This window comes from Malurus melanocephalus, unplaced genomic scaffold, assembly GCF_030028575.1.
Source record: "Malurus melanocephalus ecotype Western Australia unplaced genomic scaffold, MMel_1.1 scaffold_16, whole genome shotgun sequence".
Taxonomy (NCBI): Eukaryota; Metazoa; Chordata; class Aves; order Passeriformes; family Maluridae; genus Malurus; species Malurus melanocephalus.
Window position 1 is genome coordinate 1839993 of NW_026623248.1, and position 21114 is coordinate 1861106.

General features: G+C 36.7%; 1 protein-coding gene across 1 annotated transcript in view; it reads right to left on the reverse strand.

The window, feature by feature from the left end:
• The window catches only part of CCDC91 (coiled-coil domain containing 91), a 110206-nt gene that overhangs the window by 58761 nt on the left and 30331 nt on the right, over positions 1-21114 (reverse strand). Inside the window, exons 6-7 of the mRNA XM_057385706.1 lie at positions 19490-19594; positions 779-856 (exon numbers count right to left, since the gene is read on the reverse strand). Of these exons, the coding sequence (XP_057241689.1) occupies positions 779-856; positions 19490-19594 (183 nt within the window). The remainder of the gene's footprint in view (positions 1-778; positions 857-19489; positions 19595-21114) is intronic.

Consider the following 21114-nt stretch of genomic DNA (forward strand, 5'->3'; position numbering starts at 1 on the left):
CTGCTACCAAACAGTTAAAAGATGAAATTCCCCTCCACTAACTACATTGTCAGATTTGTGTTTTCAGGTCACAGTTGCCTATCAGGTCTTAAGTTTCCCTTTTCATTTTCAAAACCAGCCTTCATTTCCATTTCCTATTATTTCCTCCTGCCAGATCTGTTTCAAGTCTAATTAGAACTCTTAGGTTTACCTGCTCCTCCTAAACAGTTTCAGTTTTTGTCCTTTGTGAGTTTTTACTCAAAAGTTTCCATAACAGAGCAAAAGACACCGATTTATGCTTCATGGTAACATCCAGTTCTTTCATTTTATAAGCTGACAGGAACTAAAACATGAAAGAAGAACTACAGATTCAGCTTTATTTCATCCATAACTCCTTCCCTTAGTGCTATGTAGATAAAAACCTGCTGAACTGCTTTGCAATGCTGCTTTCCTGCAAGTGCAGCTCTTGAGATTGAAGAGGTCCAAAACATGGATTTGTGATAAACAGTCCAACCCAATGTTTACCACAATTGACTGAGAATTTTGGTTTTGTTCTGGTTTTAAGTTTCCTTACTGAAAATGGCTAATCAACTTTATCTGAAGCTTTCCAAAGTGCAGATGAGAAAACATGTCATGCAAAATTTTGGACCAAACAATCTAAATTGAAAGCAACAGAAAAGACAGCGAGCAAGGTTGAGCAATCAGCACAAGCAGCACTAATAATTGTGCACTGCAGGCAGTCATCCTATTCACTATTACAATAACATCACTTGAAAATTGTGTTAACTTGGCAACTCACCTTGAATTCTTCAACAATAATACTTAAGGCTTCATGTCCAGCTTTTCTCATGTCTTCTAATTCCTGTTTATGCTTTTCCTGCACAAAAATATGGAAAAGATTATATCCAACAYAGGCACCCAACACAATAGTTTTAATTAGGAAAATAAATAAGAATTATCTTCCTCATTATTGGTATTTTTCATGAGGAAATGCACACAGCTTGAACCCTTAGACATTACATATATGCTAAATTCAAGCAGGTCCCAGTATTAATTTTTTTTAATTTCTTAAATTTACTTTATAGACCCCAGACCCCAGACAACTCTAAGTGGTTCTCCAAATTTTTTTCTTTAGAATTTTGTTWGTTTCTTGGTATATAACTGTGGAYRGCAGGACTTYCAAATCAYCCTCTTAGTAAATGTTATTTACTGCCTCTAGTAATAAAAATGTTGAGATCAAATAATATCAGATTCAGTTTCCTCACAAATGCACACCATTCTATTCATTACATGGCTCCTTTTTTATCTTTTGTTTAATTCTTAATGTTCCAAGGAAAGTGTTCTTGCAAAAGAAATCCTGAATATAGYTTTCAAATAAAGCTGCATTGTTTATTTTTTATTTTCTGCACAGTTGCTATGTTAAAGGAACCCGCAGATAAACATGCTAATATTTTTGCCTTTATRTAATAATTTGCTAAGTCTGCAATTTAAACACCTCATGAGATTCTCATCAGCATTTCYCACTCATCAATGAGCAGCACCAGTTTTTCCAATTTCCCTCTTGCCTTACTCCTTGCTTCAGGGTCTGTTCTTGTATCAGCTCATATGGCAGGACATAGTTTCTTTAATTTGTCTTGGATTTAAATAATCTTTGGATTTTCTTGGTGCAGAAAGCAGAAACTCATTACTCACAAATGTTCCCTTGCACTGATCCCAGGACAAAACCATACCAATCTTACACTATATAATTTTTGCTTTTTGAGGCCACAATAACGTTGAAATTAATTAATACAATTCTATGTTTCCTAAGATCTGTGCGTTTGGAATAAGCAAAACCTAGTGTCTAACAAAGCATTTTCAATTTTGTTATGAAACAACATGTAACACCATTAAAATTAAGTAATCAGTCTGTAACTATATTTGATTAGAGGTTTTCACCCTGTCATTCAATTCCTTTCTCCCAAAAGGGTCACCTCAGCAAAAAGCAGCAAACTACATTTACACAATCCTTTTATCTCTGCCCCAAATATGAGAAATTCAGATTTTCCTCAATAAAAATGTGAGCTTTTGTGAAGCCCTGCAAGAACAACTGCTRAGTAGCAGAAGAATTGAAGAGGGAAATATTTTGGTGTGCAAATAAACTACTACGTCAAACAATTACACAAAACATCTGGGTACATCAGTTTAATCACACAGTGATGTGATCACGTATCACTGACATCACAAATCACTCAAACCCTGATGTTACACAGGTTAAAAAAAACCCAGTTGTTTTGTCTGAAGTAAGATACCCCAYTCTGGTAGAAAGCACAGTGCCTCTCACTCGCATTACCAGGCAAAGCAAGACACAAAGCGAAAAATGGAGTTTGTCCTCTTACAATAAATTCAAGTTTTTCAGAACTAGTGACTTGCTCAAGGCCATGTCCCAAATATGAACTGATACCACAAGTTGAAGCATCAACACTAAAGTATTCCTATAAAACCTGTAAGGAGTCTTCAATTCCTGCAGAAAATATCCAAGGCAGTTATCTGAGCTGCTGCTGCCTGCCCGGCCTCTGTAAGGCTGTGGTGCCTTCAGAAGTAGCTGCAAGTCTGAGCCACTGTCTCAGAAAGTAATGCACTCTCTTCCCTCCTCGTTTCTCTACTCATGCAAGAAGGCAAGCCATARTTCCCTGCAGGCAGCTGAAGTAGAAGACAAATTTCAAATCCATCTTACTCAGTTTTGCTTTACGTAATTACATCATTAACTCTTCACATTGGACACCATTAAACTGAGATTTCAGTCTCTATAAAACCAACTCTTCTTTCTTTCTGAGCATCATTAAAAAAAATTATAAACAACATTCAGCATCATAATGATTCTGTTAAGAAACTGGTAAGTTCTCATATACATTTTTTTTTCAATTCAGCTGAGTATAGAGAGGAAATCGTAATACTGAATGCAGCAGAACTAAATCAATGAGAAATTGAGGTAAATATGAGGAGAATCCATCCATAATGGCTAATTAATATACACACTAGAGTGTGCTATTGTGTATAAAATACAGATTGGTCACTATTTCTGTTCATGTGAAATAAGAATGTGAGCTKGACAGAACTAAGACACAGGAGCACGTCCAGATCTCTAGCAAAGCAAATATAACCACTTTGGTCATATCAACATCTTAGGGAAAGACACAGTTAAGAACCTAAAGACAAGGACAATTATAGGGAGCAGAGAAAGACTTCAGATTTCCCAAGACAACCAAAACCCCCACATTATGAACTACCTTAAGCTCACCGCAGGAACCAAGGAGACACTGTGATTTATTTCATACAAGTAAATATAATTTGTACCTGGAGCATAACAACGGAAGACTTTGAGCTGAATAATGAAGTGAGGCAGCAAACAAACTTTCACAGGCAACTGCCTAACATCGTCATGGTGAGGACATTTCCTGCTGAGTTARAATGGAGCTGAGCCAGAGTTGAGTGTGTGTGAACAGACCAGTCTGCTGGGAATATTATGACTGATTAAATGTGAAAAACTATGCAAACGAAATGGTATGGAAGARCCTGTAGATGGCCCACACTGAAACGTAATTATAGTTCCCACACCACTCTCTGAGTATTTACAACAGGGATCTCTATCCTGTCACAGTCAAGACATTAATATTTTCTAAAGAACAACTATTGTTTATACTGCTCTTTTATTTCCTACAGGATRTGCATAGAGAGAGTCTCCACTGAAGAGGACATTAAACAATAAAAAGAAGTCCTAAAGCTAAAGTGTGGTTATTATGAATGCACATTTTGCTACCAAAATTGCATATGGTAAACAGCACCCACACTCAGCTCAGGAAGCCTTCTCTGGCCACCTTCAGGTTTTAAATATTACACAGACAGTTACTTCGTTGGGATAAAGCTACAAATGTGCCAGGGCAACTTCTGTCCTGGGTGSTTTCCTACTTCCCCACATAACCTAAATGGTGGGATATGATAGCAAGAGGATGCAAGGAAGAAGGAGTGAACAGGAGAACAGTTCCAGGGAAGCTGACAAGAGAACACTTCCATTAAACAACACAGAATGAAGGGAATTCTGAGCTTCATTACAATATTTTCATGTCTCTTATCCTAAAAGCACCAGTCTTCAGGTCAAATTAAACTCCACCATTGTCCATRAAGAACAAAACATTAATTTGGAAACAGTTGCCACCTGTCATCAATGGCTACTGATACTGAAGCCATTTTATTGCACCCGATTTTATATAGCTTATATATTTACAAAAGTATCTGCATTTATGTAGTTCTTAACTGTAGTACACTTTATTATATATGTAGATATGTATAATAAAATTACACTTGGAGAATTTTCCTTCTTTCTATAGATAGGAGACTGACCTGCACACTGCAAGGGCCTGGAAAAAGGATGACTTAAGGAAAGAGACGCATGTTAGGAAACACTTCAGCAAGCTGGGCTTAATTAAATCTGTCATGCCTGATGAGATGAACCCACAAATGCTGAGGGAGCTGAAAGGTGTAATTGTGAGGCTCTACTCAATACCTGTGGACTGATGGCAATGACCCAGGGAAGTGTCTGAGAACCAGAGAAAGGAAATGTCATTCCTGTCTTGAAGAAAATGACAAAAAACCACAAGGAAACACAGCCTGGGCAGTCCCATCTCAGTACCTGTGAAGGTGATTGTGCTGGTTTAGCCTGGAACAGAGTGAATTTTGGCCARCACTATCAGGGAAGTGATTGTCCCCCTGTACTCAGCACTGGTGAGGCTGCAGCTYAAGTGCTGTGTACAGTTCTGGGCTCTTCAGTTTAGGAAGAATGTTCAGGGGCTGGAGTGTGTCCAGAGAAGGGCAACCAGGCTGGTAAAGGGTCTGGAACAGAAGCACTGTGAGAAGTGGCTGAGGGAACTGGGGTAGCTTATCCTGGAGAAGAGGAAGCTCAGGGGAGACCTCATCACTCTACAGATCCCTGACAGGAGCGGGCAGCCAGGGGGGTTTGGCTGGGCTCCCAGGGAACAGCAACAGGATAAGAGGACACAGCCTGAAACTGCACCAGAGGAGGTTTAGGCTAGACATCAGAAAAAAATGTGCCACAGAARGAGTGGCTGGGCACTGGAATGGGCTAGCAGGGGGGTGGTGGAGTCACTGTCCCTGAAGGTGTTTTTAAAAAGATTGGATGTGGCACTTAGTGCCATGGTTTAGTTCATGAGGTGGTGGTAGGTCAGGGCTCAGACTTGATGATCTCAAAGATCTTTCCCAACCTGGTTTGATTCTGTAATTGTATTTATCAAGTCCTAATATACTAGGYATTAATCCCGAGTCTACTTGGTTTTTCTCAAAACTTTTCCACAGAAAGTGCTAAAAAAGATCTTGCTGTTATATTACAAATCAAACAACAGTGGAGTGCTGTATATTTATCATAGGTGAGCCCTTCTAAAGGACCCACCGCCTGCAGTTCTCTACAGTATATATTGTCTTCCAATATTTATCCTGGATACAATCTTTTATTACTAGTTTCAGACATATGAAACTGCAGGCGTCAAAATGAATAGTAACCAAACCCACAATTTATACCAACAAAACYATAACTAGAGATACATTATGTGCCAAAAATTGTTAACATTTCCATCYGCAGCTCTGTTAACCTTTGAGAAATAATCAACATATGCTTTAGAAATGCAACTAATTGGAAGAATGTATATTGAATTTTCATAGAGTTGTAGTATTCSTAACACATAATGATGCTCACAGCACATTCCTAGAGGATACCTTCAGTCTTTTCAAGGATGTTTAAAAACCSAAGATGACTGCAAAGAAAATTGACACTCAGTCAAGTAGCTTCAAAAGCATGCAGGAATAAATTTCACTTAAACATGAATAAAAACTTTCCAAGATTTGCTTCTAGAAGACATGAGACAAGAACTCATAGCATTACTGTATGCAAATATCCTAATAATTTTATGTGGAGATGTAAAATTAACGTATCTTTGACATTTTTCCAATGTAATAAAAAAACCTAATTGTTTTCTTCCTTGTTTTTGCAGCATAGAAAATAAGTTTTATTGTAACATAAACAATCCTATTTACACAAAATCAACAGAAAGAGAAGTTACATCTTTTCATTTGAATCTCCTTTTTATTTTCAGTATGTGAACTATTTTCTTTGGCTGCCTCTWGAACTAAAACTCCAGGAGCAAACAATGGTGATTCACTTATCTCTTCCTTCAATCTTAACTCCTTTTCTGATTTGTAAATATATTTTGGAATACAAAAAACATTGCAAAGCAGATGTACCACATGAAAAGTCGACCATCAGCTATTTTCCCATCAAAATAAAGTATAAGCAAAACCTCTTCAGCACAAATTGTTGCCATGTTCATTTCGGGCTACAAATTCATTTGTTGGTTTCCTGAAGACAAGTGAGGATGTACAAGTTGAACAAAACTCACAGAATTCACAGGACAACCAGAGACTCAAGCATGCATCTTTGCATGAAGTTGCTGTATTTGTTTCATTAGAAAAGTGACAAGAATTAAGATCAGAAAACAAAACAAGCAACAGCTTGGGAAATTGAGCATCAATTCAAGGAGTTTGGGATAAARTAAATACCAAGAAAAATGGCCACTGAAGAAGATTATGACACAGTCTTTTATAGACTTCCTCAACTGAAGATCTGCAAGTAAAGTTTCTCTTGACCTTGTTGTTCCAGAGAAAAGAGGGATATGAAATAAAATARAACACTTGTCAGTTAAAGCTTATTGTCCAAACCTTCTTTCACTTGCAAAGAATGCAAATGTCATTTGCAACTGGACTTCCAGCATTTTCCTGCATCAGGGAACTGCTATCAAGCTGTAAACTTCAAGTTTAACTTGTTGGTTATTCATTTTACTTCCTGAAAAAAATCATAAATAATCTAAGCATGAAGGGGAAAAAGTCCAAAGAGATAGAAGTTTGATAGAAAACAAAATAGAAAGATAGAAAACAAAACACCTTTGTTTTCACCAGAGAAAACAAAGTATATCAAGAACACAGGAGAATGAACTATGGCTTGCTTATTTTAAGATATTGCTATGGATTCTGCAAGAAAGGCAGAATTTTTTGCCTAACCTCAGAAAAATTCCAGCTGGAAGGAAGCGTTTCCCATAGTCCAGACAAAGGTATCCAAATCCCAGATAGACAGATTTTATAATAAGTCTTTCTCACTTCTAGTGTATTTTAAGGAACTAGTAATGCAGCTCCACATTCTGAATGACTGGATTTGGCTTCCTGTAAAACCTCACAGGTTTCATAGTACAAGCTCCTATTCTAACATGGCAGATATACTGAAAACCACCAAAAATGTTATATTCCATACAAGAGTGATTTAAGTTTACAGTAACTGATATTTTGACTAGTTTACCATTTCAAATGCTGCATTAATCAGATTTTTGGTTTAGGCATTCCTGACCCTGCCCTTAACTGGCAATGAGGTAGGCCAGATTGGAGTAAAATATTCCAAATAATTCAGTCTGGGGAATATCCCCTGGATTGCAGTTCTGACTTTAGTGACTGGGAGTAGGCTATTTATTTTTCTCAGTTTATGACCAAAGTATTAAATCACAAAATCACACAATCATTCAGGTTGGAAGRAACCTCTGGAGGTCATCTAGTTTAACCTTCTGTTGAAACCAAGATCAACTCTGAATTCAAACCAGATTGTTCAGATCCTTGTCCAGTGAGATTCTGGGGAATTAATCTCAAGACGGGGATTTCACAACCTCACTGGTTACATCCCAATGCTTATCTTCATCATGAAATAACTTTTTCCTTATACCAAGCTGCAACTTCCCATATTTCAATCTATCACCATTTCCCACTACACATCTCTGCAGAACCTGCCTGGCTTGATTTTTCCRACAACTTTGTAGGTATTGGCCATCTGCTATTGGGCTTCCTCTAAGCCTTCTCTTCCCCAGACTGAGTCAGTGCACACTGCATTCCTCTCATCCGCAGCCTAAAAGTTTCATCACAGAAGGCAATCAGGTTGGTCAGGTATAATTTGTCTTTTGGTAAATCCATGTTGACTATATCTAATCAGCTTGTTCATGTGTCCARAAACAGCTGCCAAGAGCACCTACACCATGATATTCCCAAAGACAAAAAGGCTGGCATGCCTGGATCCATCTATCCATCATCCTTCTTGTCTTTTTCCAATAATCAGTGGCTTCCCTCATTCTCTGAGTTGATGCAGAACTCTCTCATAGCCACAGCCAACTCTCTCATCACTCCTGAGCTCTGTGGTCTGAAGCTGCTCGTTTTTACAAACAACACCTCTTTCCTCCCATTCCTTTTCGCTGAGCTGGTGAAGCTCTGGCTCTGCTTCCTTCACCGACGCTGTGCATTTGTATATGCACATTTGGCACGGCTCCCCAGAATCCATTCAATTGTTGTGCTGGTTGATGCATGAGAATCTGCTTTGGGTTATTTCTTTTACCACCTCCCACCTCTGAGGTGACTAAAMCCCCACTTCTTACAAAGAGATGTTAAATTCACAAGTGGGAGGAGAAAGAAATTCTTGCTTTGCTATTTTTTAAGCAACACATAAGATGGACAAATCRAGATGACACTATTTAATTCTCAAGTCTGTGTTTAAGAACTTGGGCTTGATTAGAAAAGGTGGTGACAACATCCAGTTGCCTGTAATCAGTGAAGTTCCAATTCCACAGGATTTGTAACAAACAAACAACACACCAACCTCCCCCACAAACCCCCCTTTGGAGCCTAGATAGCTTGGCATCTAAAGAGCATTTCACATTCCATGTGAAAACTGTAACATGCATTTATTAATTTTTCTTTTTTTTTACTGTGAAACACTGATAGAACTGAAAGAACAGCAAAACATGTTATTCCAGAGGAGAAAAGTTATGTTTGAGGACATGGGGTAGGTGGAAAATCTAACCAATCTCTTTAAAAATTAAATATTTAATCTATTATCTTCCTCAAAGCAAAGCAGTCTCACTAAAATCACCAAACCAAAGTAAAACCCATTTTTTTTTCCTAAGTTAAGCCAGAAAACATCTGATGTGACATTCTGAAAGAGCMAGCAATGATTGATACCACCTTAAGTTACTTAGAGATAACTAAAAGCTATGTTGGGTTTCAATTGTTTGGGGTTTTTTTGTCATTTTTTTTTCTTAATTAAACTGTGATCTGAAAAACACAGAGCTATTAAATTTTAAAAATTACAGCTCATTGAGCTATGTTGTCTAACCTATTTTTAAAAAGTATTAAAATTGACCACAAAAAGTAAATGGATTCATATAGGTAAATATTCAGAATTCTAAAGTTACAGTGAAAACAACAAAAATAGATACACACTTGTGCTTTTCAAAATACAGTCTAAGAGTAATGCAACTCAAGATTCTTGACACTTCTATACACTTCATTTACTTCTTGATCTTGATGGTATTACCACTTAAAAACAAAATTGAAATAAAATATTCTTTGATAAATGCATAAATTTGAGGCAGGGACTGACTTTTCCATTACTGTATTTGAAACTCATTCACTCTCCAGATCTTTTCCATGTTGCCATTTAATCATTTCTAGGACACCCCTCGCTTTCTTCCACCCCTCACTCTGTCCTTCTCTCCAACAATGTTAAAAACCACARTTGTCATATTTGAATTTTTTATTTTGAAAAACAGTAATTCCACAGCATCCTCTTTAATCTATTCAATATGCTGAAGTTAAAAACAAAAAGGCAATTTCCCCCTTTCCCCCCTAAAAAAAACCCCAAAACAAAAAACCCCACCAAATATCCCACAGCAGAAAAAAACCTTCCCTCTCCCCAGTAAGAACCCTGTTGTTGCTGAAAGAGAAGGAGAAGCAGAGGGATTCTAATTTGGACACAAATATTATTTCCTCTAACTCTACAAACCACAACCATACAAACGCTGTCTCTTTTGAAGTCCCTTGGTTCCTTTCTCCAAGCCAGCTGGCAAGGAGGCAGAAACAAGCTCACTCTTCCTTTGTTGTATGTGAGACATTAAAATGTAAATACATTTTAAAAGGCTGTASCATTAGGACTGAACTTGACAGAAAGTTTGAGCTGTGTTTTAGCTTGGTTTGAAACTTCTTGGTATTTTAYGCTACGTCAGACCTCCCACAAATTGGCTTACCCAGATGAGAAAAATCATGATTAAGACACGTTCTTGTTCTGAGCAGCTCCACTCTTCAGAGGGGCACAAACATTGCTTACAGTAAGGCTCTTGGCTAAAAGTGTTTTTCAAGAAGGAAAAGCAAATCCTGCTGGAATAYAGCCTTCTCAACTGGATATATGCAGATTTATTAAGCATATGTAAAGGTATTTAAAGGACTGGAGGCCACATTTAAAAATGTAAAGTAGTGCAGCACCAGTTAAAAATACAAAATATCATAAAAATKAATTAAAATTTTATTCTTCCTTTAAAAATACTACCAGGTTTCTGTTGTGCAATGGAATATTCATCAGCTACGGCAGTGATCGATATAGCATAAAATAATTTAATTGGTGGTGACAGAACGGGACTGTGTTGAAAGTTGATAAAATACTGTCACAGGAATTGCAACATGCCTCAAAGAGCTGCTATTTTTATTTTACAAATAATCATTTCTCAAAAGAATGCAAAAAGTAAAGAGACAAATTTGATCTAAGAAGGAGGGCAAGTGTCACTAGACCCCCATTCATGTGAGAACTCTCTAATGAAAATATTATGCAAAATATGAGATATCTTCAGACTATTTTAGTCTTTGTTAGCTACAGTATCCTCTTTCTTCCAGGGAGATGTCCACTGCACTTTTGGCTGAATTCCATAAAGCCCTGAATAATTTACCTCAGCTGACAACTGTTGCCACATTTATAGTAAATAGCAGCACAGGATTTATAGGACCTGCTTAATCTATCTCAAAACAACACCACTGAATGTGTTGAAGTGACAGAGACTTGAAATGTGTCTTTATAAGCAGTGAGCCCAAGTCCYGGGGACTCAGGGAACTCCCAACCACCCCAACTGAATGCAGAAGTTTTCCCACTGGGGACTATGTGCAGGTGATGGCACTCCCAAGTGGCAGTGGTTATATCTCAGTCCATATGAAACCTCAGAATTCTCTCTGCTGACCTTTTTTTAGGGTTTCTTTTTGTGATTTATTCACTTTTCTAACCAAAGTATTTCACAAAACAGTACCACAAAAGCAGGCATCACACACTGCCTGAAATTAGGTTTTAGCTCAAAAAAATAGGAATGGATCTTCTTTTCTACTTATCACTAACAAGAAGGCTCCTCAAGCATAAAAATTACTTTTCCAGTTATGCAGTWTGAATATAAGCGAGGTTCAGAACATTTTCCATTCTTTGTTGCTTATAAACTCAAACTGTGTTTTCCTTCTGAGCTTCCCTGAAGTTACCAAGCCTTATTTCAAATTCTCTGCCTAGCAGGTCAATGGAAATTTGCTTTTCAATGACACACTCACTTCTTACTTATCTCAAAAGTCAGACTACAAACTCAGCCCTTTGAAAACCTACCACAGAAGCAGAAGGATTGTTCTCCCCATGTAAAATAGGACCTACATTAAGCGCAGACTTGCCAGCTGAAATGATTCTAACAACTGAARAAATCAGAAATTTTTCTCAGACCTTTAACACAATGCCTTAGATTATTTTAAAGCATTATTCAGACCTTCATTTTCATAATTTCATTATGTTACTTATTTCTGAAAATTAATTTGATCATCCTAAGCAATTATTTGCCTAAGAATGCTTTCATKTGAAATGCATACTCAAAAGCAAAACATTGTATGTGTTTATCAACACATTCAAATAATAGGTTCATTTTTAAGGAATTGCATAGAACTGGGAAATTGTTTTATGTAAATATCCTCCAGGTTTAAGATCAGATGTTCCAGTTTTCATTACTATCAGCTTTCTTTGAGAGATAAAACTTTCACCAAGAAGAGTAGAAAAAGTTCTCACTAGTTTAAGTGCATGATTATTTTAAATGYCACATGCTGTTCTGCACCTTTTATGCCTTTAATGAAGAAAAAAAAATTATACAACTCTCAACAGCAAAATGTTGCTTATTTATTTATTTATTTAGGAGCAGCAACAATAAATTAATTAATACTTTATCTTGGGMAATTTCAGCTTTCGCAATATCAGGAGTTATACACAAGTGACCTGCTACACACCTTTGCAGTAGTTTAAAATATTAGTTCTTTGTTGACACTTCGCCTATATATTAACATTTTGGCAGCTTACTCAAGTAAAAAAATTGAATTTGGCATAATTAATATAGAAATTTCCAAGGTAACTGAGAAGGGATGAATAAATTCAACTTTGATACGTAAATTACAAGAGTTTCTTGGTTATGTAATAACTTCCAGTGTGTGAATTAGTTAGATTAGAATACATTTATAGAAATAAATTTGCTTAATACTTGGCAAGTTATGCATTTCAACTGTGTATAGAAACACAAGTAAACTGTTTTTCAACACCAAGTATATATAAATATTATATATAAATAGAATTTGATACAGATTGAAAAAGTAAATTTAAAGGTGTAGAAGGTTAATTAGGCAATAGAAGTTCCAGTAATGTATAAATTGCATTCTGCAGTCATTTACAGTTTATTAATGAMTTATTAACCAAATAAGATTTAGCAGTTAAAGGGCAATGAAGGGACAATTCTTCAAATTTATTCCCAAAATATCATCCTAATACTTGCTGTGCATCTGATTCCTCCCAAGTGTATAAACAGAAAATACAAACACTCTGTTAAAAATATTGACTAATTTTTGACTAATATTGGCTAAGATTTACTATTTTGATGGTGAGTAACGCTCAACCACTCACAATAATTACCCCGTCTCAGATTCCTTGCACTGAACACAAACAGGACTGGAGTGGACCCATGGAGATGCTTTGGCACCGTTCCCCACGTTTTTTGAAGAGGTGCATGCCAAGTAACAGACAAGTGTCCTGCAAGCATTGCAACATTTCCCTTTAACTGCTGAATCACCTTATGTGGTTCACAGTTCATTAATAAACTATGAATGACCACAGGTTGCTGAAAATTTTACTGCTCATTAACCAGCTACACCTTTAAATTYACTTTTTCAATCTGCATTAAACTTTATTTATGTAACAGATAACAGGACTTAAGTATTGTCTTAACAATACAGTTATCTAAGTTCCTTTCCACAAAGGTTTCTTTTAGCACTTTTTGCTCATTTTCATTATCCCCTCAAGAATCCAACAAGATACTACTTCTACAAATCTAGAAAAACCTTGATGTGAAAATCTTGATGAGACAAGCTTGGTGGTAAAGAAATCCAACTGATCAGTGCTAAACTATCTTGCACTTCACAACCTTCTTAAGTAGAATTTCCACATTAAATAAGAAAAATATTATTCTCTCTGAACACAGTTGATATGAATGTACAAATTAGGATGTGCAGTAGCTGTAGCAGACTTGTGACACACTGAGCATAAATCAGGGAATGCATTCAAATTAATCTAGAATACGCTGGCATGAACAGATCAGGACATGGACAAAGAACTCAGGATGCAAAACATGGCTTAAAAATTACTTGGTTTTGCTTACACCTATTTAAGCAATTAATTAAGAATATTTTGCTAATACCTATTTAAGCAATATTTAAGCGATATTTTGCTATGCCTATTTAATCACAGTTTTTTGTATACTTTTAAAATCAGGGGGCTAAGGGAGGCACATAAGCATAAAAAAAATTAATGCTTTGCATGCCCTATCACTGTAACTGAATACCAGATTATGAGGCAAGTCAGGCATGTCAAAGGCATTAAATAACAGCACAACAGCATAAAAGAGGTATATATGAATACAGCATAATTTTGAAGCAAAATTAAAATGCCTGGTCTTGCATCCAATTTTCTAATTCTGAAACACATCAAAAACAATTAATAAAAGAAGAATTGAAGTTTAAAAGGAAARCATAAGGAAAGAGGGCAAAATCCTTTCATAACAGAAATTRAAAGTTATTTTTCCWYRWGGAAAAATAATTTAGAGGAAAGAAGACATCAAAATGGAGGAGGGGAGGGGAAACGGGTCAAAAATATAAACAGCTCTGAAATTATTAATAAATAAAGACTCTGAATAAAAATGAATGTCTGAAAGAAGAGTACAGAGAGTAGCATTTTTTAAAAATTAAAGGTGAATAAATAAACGTGAGGTATCTGGCACTCACTTGAAAAAGAGGTGGGCAAGGGATTGTTGCCATATCCATAAATACCTTTAGCAGCTCAGCAAAAAGATGCACTGCTATCTATTAAAGTGTCTTTTCTGAAATTCCCCCTTTTTCCATGTTCCATAATTTTAAAACCTGCTGTGACCCGTGAAATTTCCTGGAATCGCATCTATAAATTTGTTTGCAGGTACAGTACATAAACTTTTTTTTCACACCTATTTTTTTTGTTATTAACATTCTGTCTCCTCTATGTCTGCACCTAAAACCAACCTAAATATTTTCTTAGAAGACGGTGTTTAACAGGATGTAAGTCATATATTAGTTTTGTAAGAAAACATACATTTTCTAGTACTCCAGCCATAAAAACCACCTACCTCCAAGACCTGTTTCCAGCCTCCTKCAGAACACCTTTTCCAGAACCATAAATGCGCTCTCCTGGAAGGAAAGACCAGGAAGGCGATGACAGGGTGTCTCCTCGTGTGTGGGGGAGGAGTTGGAATSTGTGCAGCTCTGTTTTGGGGCAGGCGATCAGTGAAGGATTTGGGGGTCAGGATTAGCAGGCAGGCTGGCAAAATGGGAATTCCTGCACCAGATGGTATCCAGAGGGATGAGGCAGGTGAGACCTTCTCCAGACAACAGGAGGGAGCCTCAATTCACAGGTCCTCACATGATTGCTCCTGAGGAACATCCCCAAGCCCAGAATTTGCTGGTGGGACAGCACAGCAATCCAGGGAATTAYTGGGGCACACGGATAACAAACCCAGTAACACAGGCAGCTGAGGAACAATCCATGAGGGCCTCTGTTGGACTTGAGCCCTAAAAACACARAAGGACTGTCTGGGAATGTGAAGATCTGCCCTGACTGCAGGSACTATGAGATGCTGTGTTCAGGAGAGGGGCAAAAAGAAGGATCACAACATTGGACTTTAGGGAAGGAGGCTTTGGCCCTTTTGGGACCTGTCTGGGACATGGGACACAACCCTAGAAAGAAGGCTCCAAAACAGCTGGTTCCTACTCAAGGATTATCTCCTCCAAACTCAAGAATGGTCCATAGGGACCAGCAGGAAATGAAGTAAAGGCAGCTGGAGGCCTGAATGGATGATTACCACTAAACTCTGGCATAAAAAGGAAGTGGAAGCACTGTCTTCAAAAACAAAGAGATAGACACAACCAAACAAGAGATAGACACAACCATTCTTGGTTTACATTAATTTGTGTGGCAAATGGGTCTAATACATAAAATCTTCAAAACAACAGGCATTATTAATCAGAATATAAATAAAGTCATCCCTCAGAGTTAAGAGGGAATAAACCATCCCAAAATCCAAGGCTTTTCCCCATCTTTATATAACCTCATGTAAAGCCTTTTCCTCATAACCCGAAGCTGTATAATTTAAATATGACATTTATGCAAGTACTCAAATGAAAAATTCCCCAAACACCAACAGTTACAGAAATAAATAAATGAAACAACATCTAACTCCAGCAATGATTCTGCTTAGGTTATTGTTACCATTAATCCCAGCTGGGTGCTACTGCCTGAATGATCATTTGGATCACTCTTTAGTGTTCTGCCAATGTTTTCTTCAGATAATCTTCCTCTCCTACCTTTCTGAAACACCACTCATACAAGGAGCCTATCTGACCCACTTTTGTGCACACAAAAACGTTCTTTAAAGTGAAGTCACAGTACTAACAAATTCATTTTCAATAACGATTCTTTGCAATAACATTAATACTGCTAAATAAAATAAAATAAACATCTTAAAGACCCCTTTTCAATAAAAACTTTAAAGATGTTCCCTAAAAATGGTGGAACATAAACAAAGGTTTCCAAAAGAAACAAACGCTTTTGGTGTTTTCAGAAYAACTGTAGATTTGTTAAGTTGGAAGAACTGAAGTCAGTTGTCAAGAGATAAAAAAGAAGTTTATGTTAAAAAGAAGAGTTACACCACATGAACTATAATGTTCTTTCAAAAAACAGCCTGCTTAACTTCCAGAAAGGGATGATGATGGGAAAAAATGTGTATAACCRCAACTAGAAATTTCCGGTGGCAATGCAGCATCTCTTCAAATGTGACTGTGTGGTAAATAAAAAAAATAGCAGAGAAAACTGCGATCCAGTTCTTAGCGAATCATCAAAACCAGTTGTATGTAGACAGCCCAAACATCAGGAGCCTTATCAGCTAAACAATCTGTCCAAAGATTTAAACTCCTGCTCAAAGCAGCTGAAACCAGGCACTATTTTCCCTTCTCAAATTAAGTGTTACCTCAYTGATTGGCAAATGAGGGAACAACACCTACTGAACAGGAATGTTAATTTTGCTGTTGATGGTTTACTGTACTACAAATTGGAGTTTGGTAGTTTTAACATGCAGCCTTTGCTCATTTCTACAATAYATTGCAATTTTGTGGCTACAACAAAATTTTAGATTTCTAATATTAAAATGACCACTAAATTTACATTATCATCAAAACTTTGTATGATCTACTAGCCCTACAWGACTTAAAAATATACAGAAACTCTCAGCTAAGGAAGAGCCGAAGTGTAAAAAGTTGAGATGATTGTATATATACTGTGATCAAAAAAGGGAGAAGTATAAGACTGACATACCAACAAAGAAAATGCAAAAATCAGACTTACATTTGCACCTGTTGGTCTCCTGCTTAAAAGAAGCAAGGAATTACAAGACTAAGGTTGCAACTTTAYGGTTGCAACATTGCACACAAGTCAAAACTCCTAAAGTTACACTTCCCACAGCAATTTWAACTCGGCTCCAATTTGCAAGTAAAGAAGTTAGAAATGTACTAGGTTATTCTCCCTCTTAAATACCACAAGCACTGCAGCAGGAATGTGGGAATCATAACTCTAATTTTATTAGCTTATATGAATTCAAGATCTCAAAGAGACGATTGCATTAAATATCCAAACAACTCTATAATACTGGTTAATAGCAATTTGTTTATTCCATTTATGAACCCACTGCTGCTCCTTTACTGTCTCTGGTTGTGGCAGTTGCATATGGAAACAAYGTTAAGAATGCAAAAATACTACATGGGCTGTTCAATCTTGATTTTTTTTTTAAGCTAATTTTATTTGGATGAAGTACCAGACCTTYCTGCCTTTTGGTTTTCCACAAAAATAAATTTGGCACACTCTGTTGTCATCCACTGGTTAATGTTAACACCATACCAAAGATCTGGAATTCTGCCTCCCATGCTTAGAAATAGTGTTTATCACCACCTTTCAATTCTTCAATTTTCAAAACTACCCCAATCAGTTTAAGGCTTTTTCACACCTTTGATGAAGAAAGTTTGTGACTAGTCCAGAGCACAATTTGCTTCATTAGCATGGCAACCCAGCTCAGAGAAAACATSTTTATGTTCTCACCTTGCCTTTCAAAACATTTTTTCATTTATATCAAAAAACCTAAAGAATATTTTATTGATGTAATTTCGTGAGAACAAAACTGTCACCTTTRACTAAGGTGAAAGTCAATAGGAAAACATTAAAAAAAAAGATTACTGACTTAGTTGAGAAAGATAAATGAAATATTTTCTCAGAACTAAGAACAATAAATTGTCCTAAAAAGAAAAGGGTCTTATCTAAATATCACCTTGTTTAAAATCTGATTAACTGATTGGCTCTGTTACATCCAGAGAAGCTTTTGAGAATTTGAGAAAGTGCCAAAAGTCAATTAATTAGCAAACATAAAGATGCATGAAACAATGCATATTCATTTAAAAGGCAGTTAGAACCATCTCCTGAGACATTTGTTTTATACCTTTTACTCACATATTAACACAGCAATTTCATTTAAAAGGACTTAAGTCAATGCACACCTACAGTTTTGGATGCTGGAATCGGTTCCACTGGAAACCTTATCCTGAGAGTTCCCAAACTGTGCCAGAGTTCACCACTGCAGTCTGCTTTAAAGCTTTTCAGGTCATCAGCACTAATGACCCGCTGTTTCTACTGGAAAAGGCAGAGCCACTGGGACTCCTTGGTGGCTGCCAGCGCTGCTCTTAAGGTGACCCTCGTGTTGCAGGAGCCAAAGGAGAAAAGCAAAAGAAACTAAAAGCTGTAGTAACAGAAAGCATCCAAAATTCGAGTCTCATGAAAGTAATTTTTACAGGCAGCTCTTAGWAGCATGACTCACTTTCCTTCTGTGGTTTGATTCTGGCTGTATCCAGAAGACAAAATGAAGAAACAAATGAGAATTTCTACAGAGTAAGTTAAAGGTTATGACCCTTTTGTTGCCATTTTTAAAACCAGCAGTACCTGACTCAAAGAGTTATGATACAGACTGATGCTGGCAAACTTCAGTARCATTTCCACTATTCAAATACTTCTGCTTGAAGAGCACTGTGAAAGTATTAACAACAAAAAATCCATCCATTCTATTGTTTAGCATGACCAGTAACTTTAACCACTATGGTACTCCAAAAATCAGAAGCATTTTGAGTTAAAYTTTCTTTTATATCATAGTTAAGGAAATACTTCTTTCACTGAGTAAGATGTTGCACACAAAAAAGGAAAAAACAGTATTAGATAATTATATTTCTATAAATTCTAGAATGTACTACTGTCAGGAATTCAAAACAAATTATTACAGCAACCCTTACATACAAATGGGAAACAATGCACTAGCGATCAAAGACCATCCACAGCAGCAAAAAAATTAAGTGACATTGAATTACAGACACAAAGTTCTGAAATGCTGAAATATGGTTTGCTATGCTCTAATATGGGAAGATGACTTAAAACTTCAATGAAAAATTTGGCTTGGATATGAAACTTTAYATGTTTATTTAATGAATGATGTTAACTTTTACAATGGAAGAAATTYTAATTCCACTGTCTATCATGTAATTACACTTCACAGATTTTTATTATGCAACATGAACTATTCCATAYTGAAGTAAGATAAAACAGCACAAATAATTGGCCATGGGCACTCTACAACATGCTAAGTCATGCTGTTAAACAAAACTACTGTGCAAAATGGTTTTCTTTTTATCTGTTTTATGAAACAGATCRTAAAAAGGAGGAGTGATCCAAGTTACAAAAACGTAGTTAGGCAGTTGGGATATTCAACTTACATTCCTGCTAATGTCAAAAATCAGACTCTGAACTAAAAAGCTTAGAAATTCTTTATTGTTAAAAGGCTTTGGAGTAGACCCATAAGTACTTTAAGGAACATTTGTTGGACATAAATATACTCTATAAAAAATCCTCTGAAAAACAAAGATACTACAAWAGAGGAATTACCTGGAGTGTCTTGTAATGATCTTGATGTGAAAACACTTTTTCCTTTTTTTCCTTCAAGAAATCTGTTTCCAGAACATTATGTTTTTCTAGCAAATACTCCAATTCCTATAAATAAGGAATAATTATTTTACAATAAATTGTAAAATAAAATACATGAAATTACAAACGTTTGTGAATTGTGAAAATACAGATTGAGTCAACCATTTAAACTAATTTAACTTCTGAACACTGATATTTGCCATCTTAATTATTACAGAGATAAAGGATTGTGCAAGAGAACTGTGATTGCAGTCTTTAAACTGAAACAGCATTTTCAAGTGTGMCATATTTAAAATTCAAGGCATGTCCCCTGTATGAGGAATGACCCATGTGAAGGGGCTAAGGAGCCCTTAATAACATGCTCTAACTTCTTCTGAACCCTGAGGGAAGCTGGACCTGTTGGTACAGGCYCCTTCCAACTGGAACTATTCTATTCTATTCCAATTATTTACATATTWTTAATATCTTGCTCTGCCTTTCTGCACTTGMAAAGCAGCATATTAAATGTACTGTTAGCAAGTGTTTTCACTGAAAAGGCAGAAATCCTATGGCATATATACATGTASACAATGATCTCTAACTGCATCTCCAAAACGAATAAAACCTTAAAATATTCCGGGATTTTGCAGAGAGCCACTCCAGAAGCCCAACATGAATCAACAGAGAGGAAAGAGTAACACCACTGAAAATGAATTTCAAAACTATTTGCTATACAGAGAGCTAAAGATTTTTTTTCCTTATTGCAGCCATTGCTATTATACATAAACTGTTGGCACYCTTTCAGTTGCTCAAGAACAACTATTTCTCCAAGCCATGCAGGAAGCCAGTATAGAAACAAATGACCTGCCAGGTCACTGMACAGCTATTCAAACAAAGGCACAACTGAGAGGGTCACGAGGAGGACAGAAAGAGCAGGTCTGCTTAGTTCAACCCTGCTTTTGGATAAAACAGTAAAAACAGTTTGAGAGATTCCACCGTTGAGACAGAAACTGACTGTGGAACACCAATCCAGAGCCTCTCTCTCAGCCTATCTCCTCTTCCAGCCTGTATTCCTGCTTCCCTTCCAAACTTTTCTTTATAGACTCAGTTCCTAGCAAAACCACCCATTGCCTTGGCTTGAGTTATTCACCCTCATTTTCATTTCCAACAAAGCATTTGCTCCTTCCCCAGCACAGCTTGAGGACTATCAGGAAACAGTATTAAGAATAACAGAAGTTAAACTCACTCTCCCATGCCTCAGTGACCTTTTGCTAACTCAGATGTGCAACTACAGGCACAGCCCTGCTTGGTGCTCTTACTGTATTCAGATCACAAGGAATATGAAGAACTTAGCTACCAGAGCTCCCCCTCCACAAAAAAAAAAAAAAAAAAAAAAAAACGGAAAAAGTTTAATATTTTTCATTTGCAGAACAGTAGTTTTTGCAGAGGCACAGATCTAATCACAAAGTAGCAAATGGTCCCTGAGTTGGCATGGATGTGAAGCCAGTGTGGTGGGATGGGACACGTGCAAATCTGAACTTCTCATATAAGAAGTGGATGCCCAAAGCTCCTGTGTCTTCAGGAATGCCAAGTAGGTTACAGTCTGC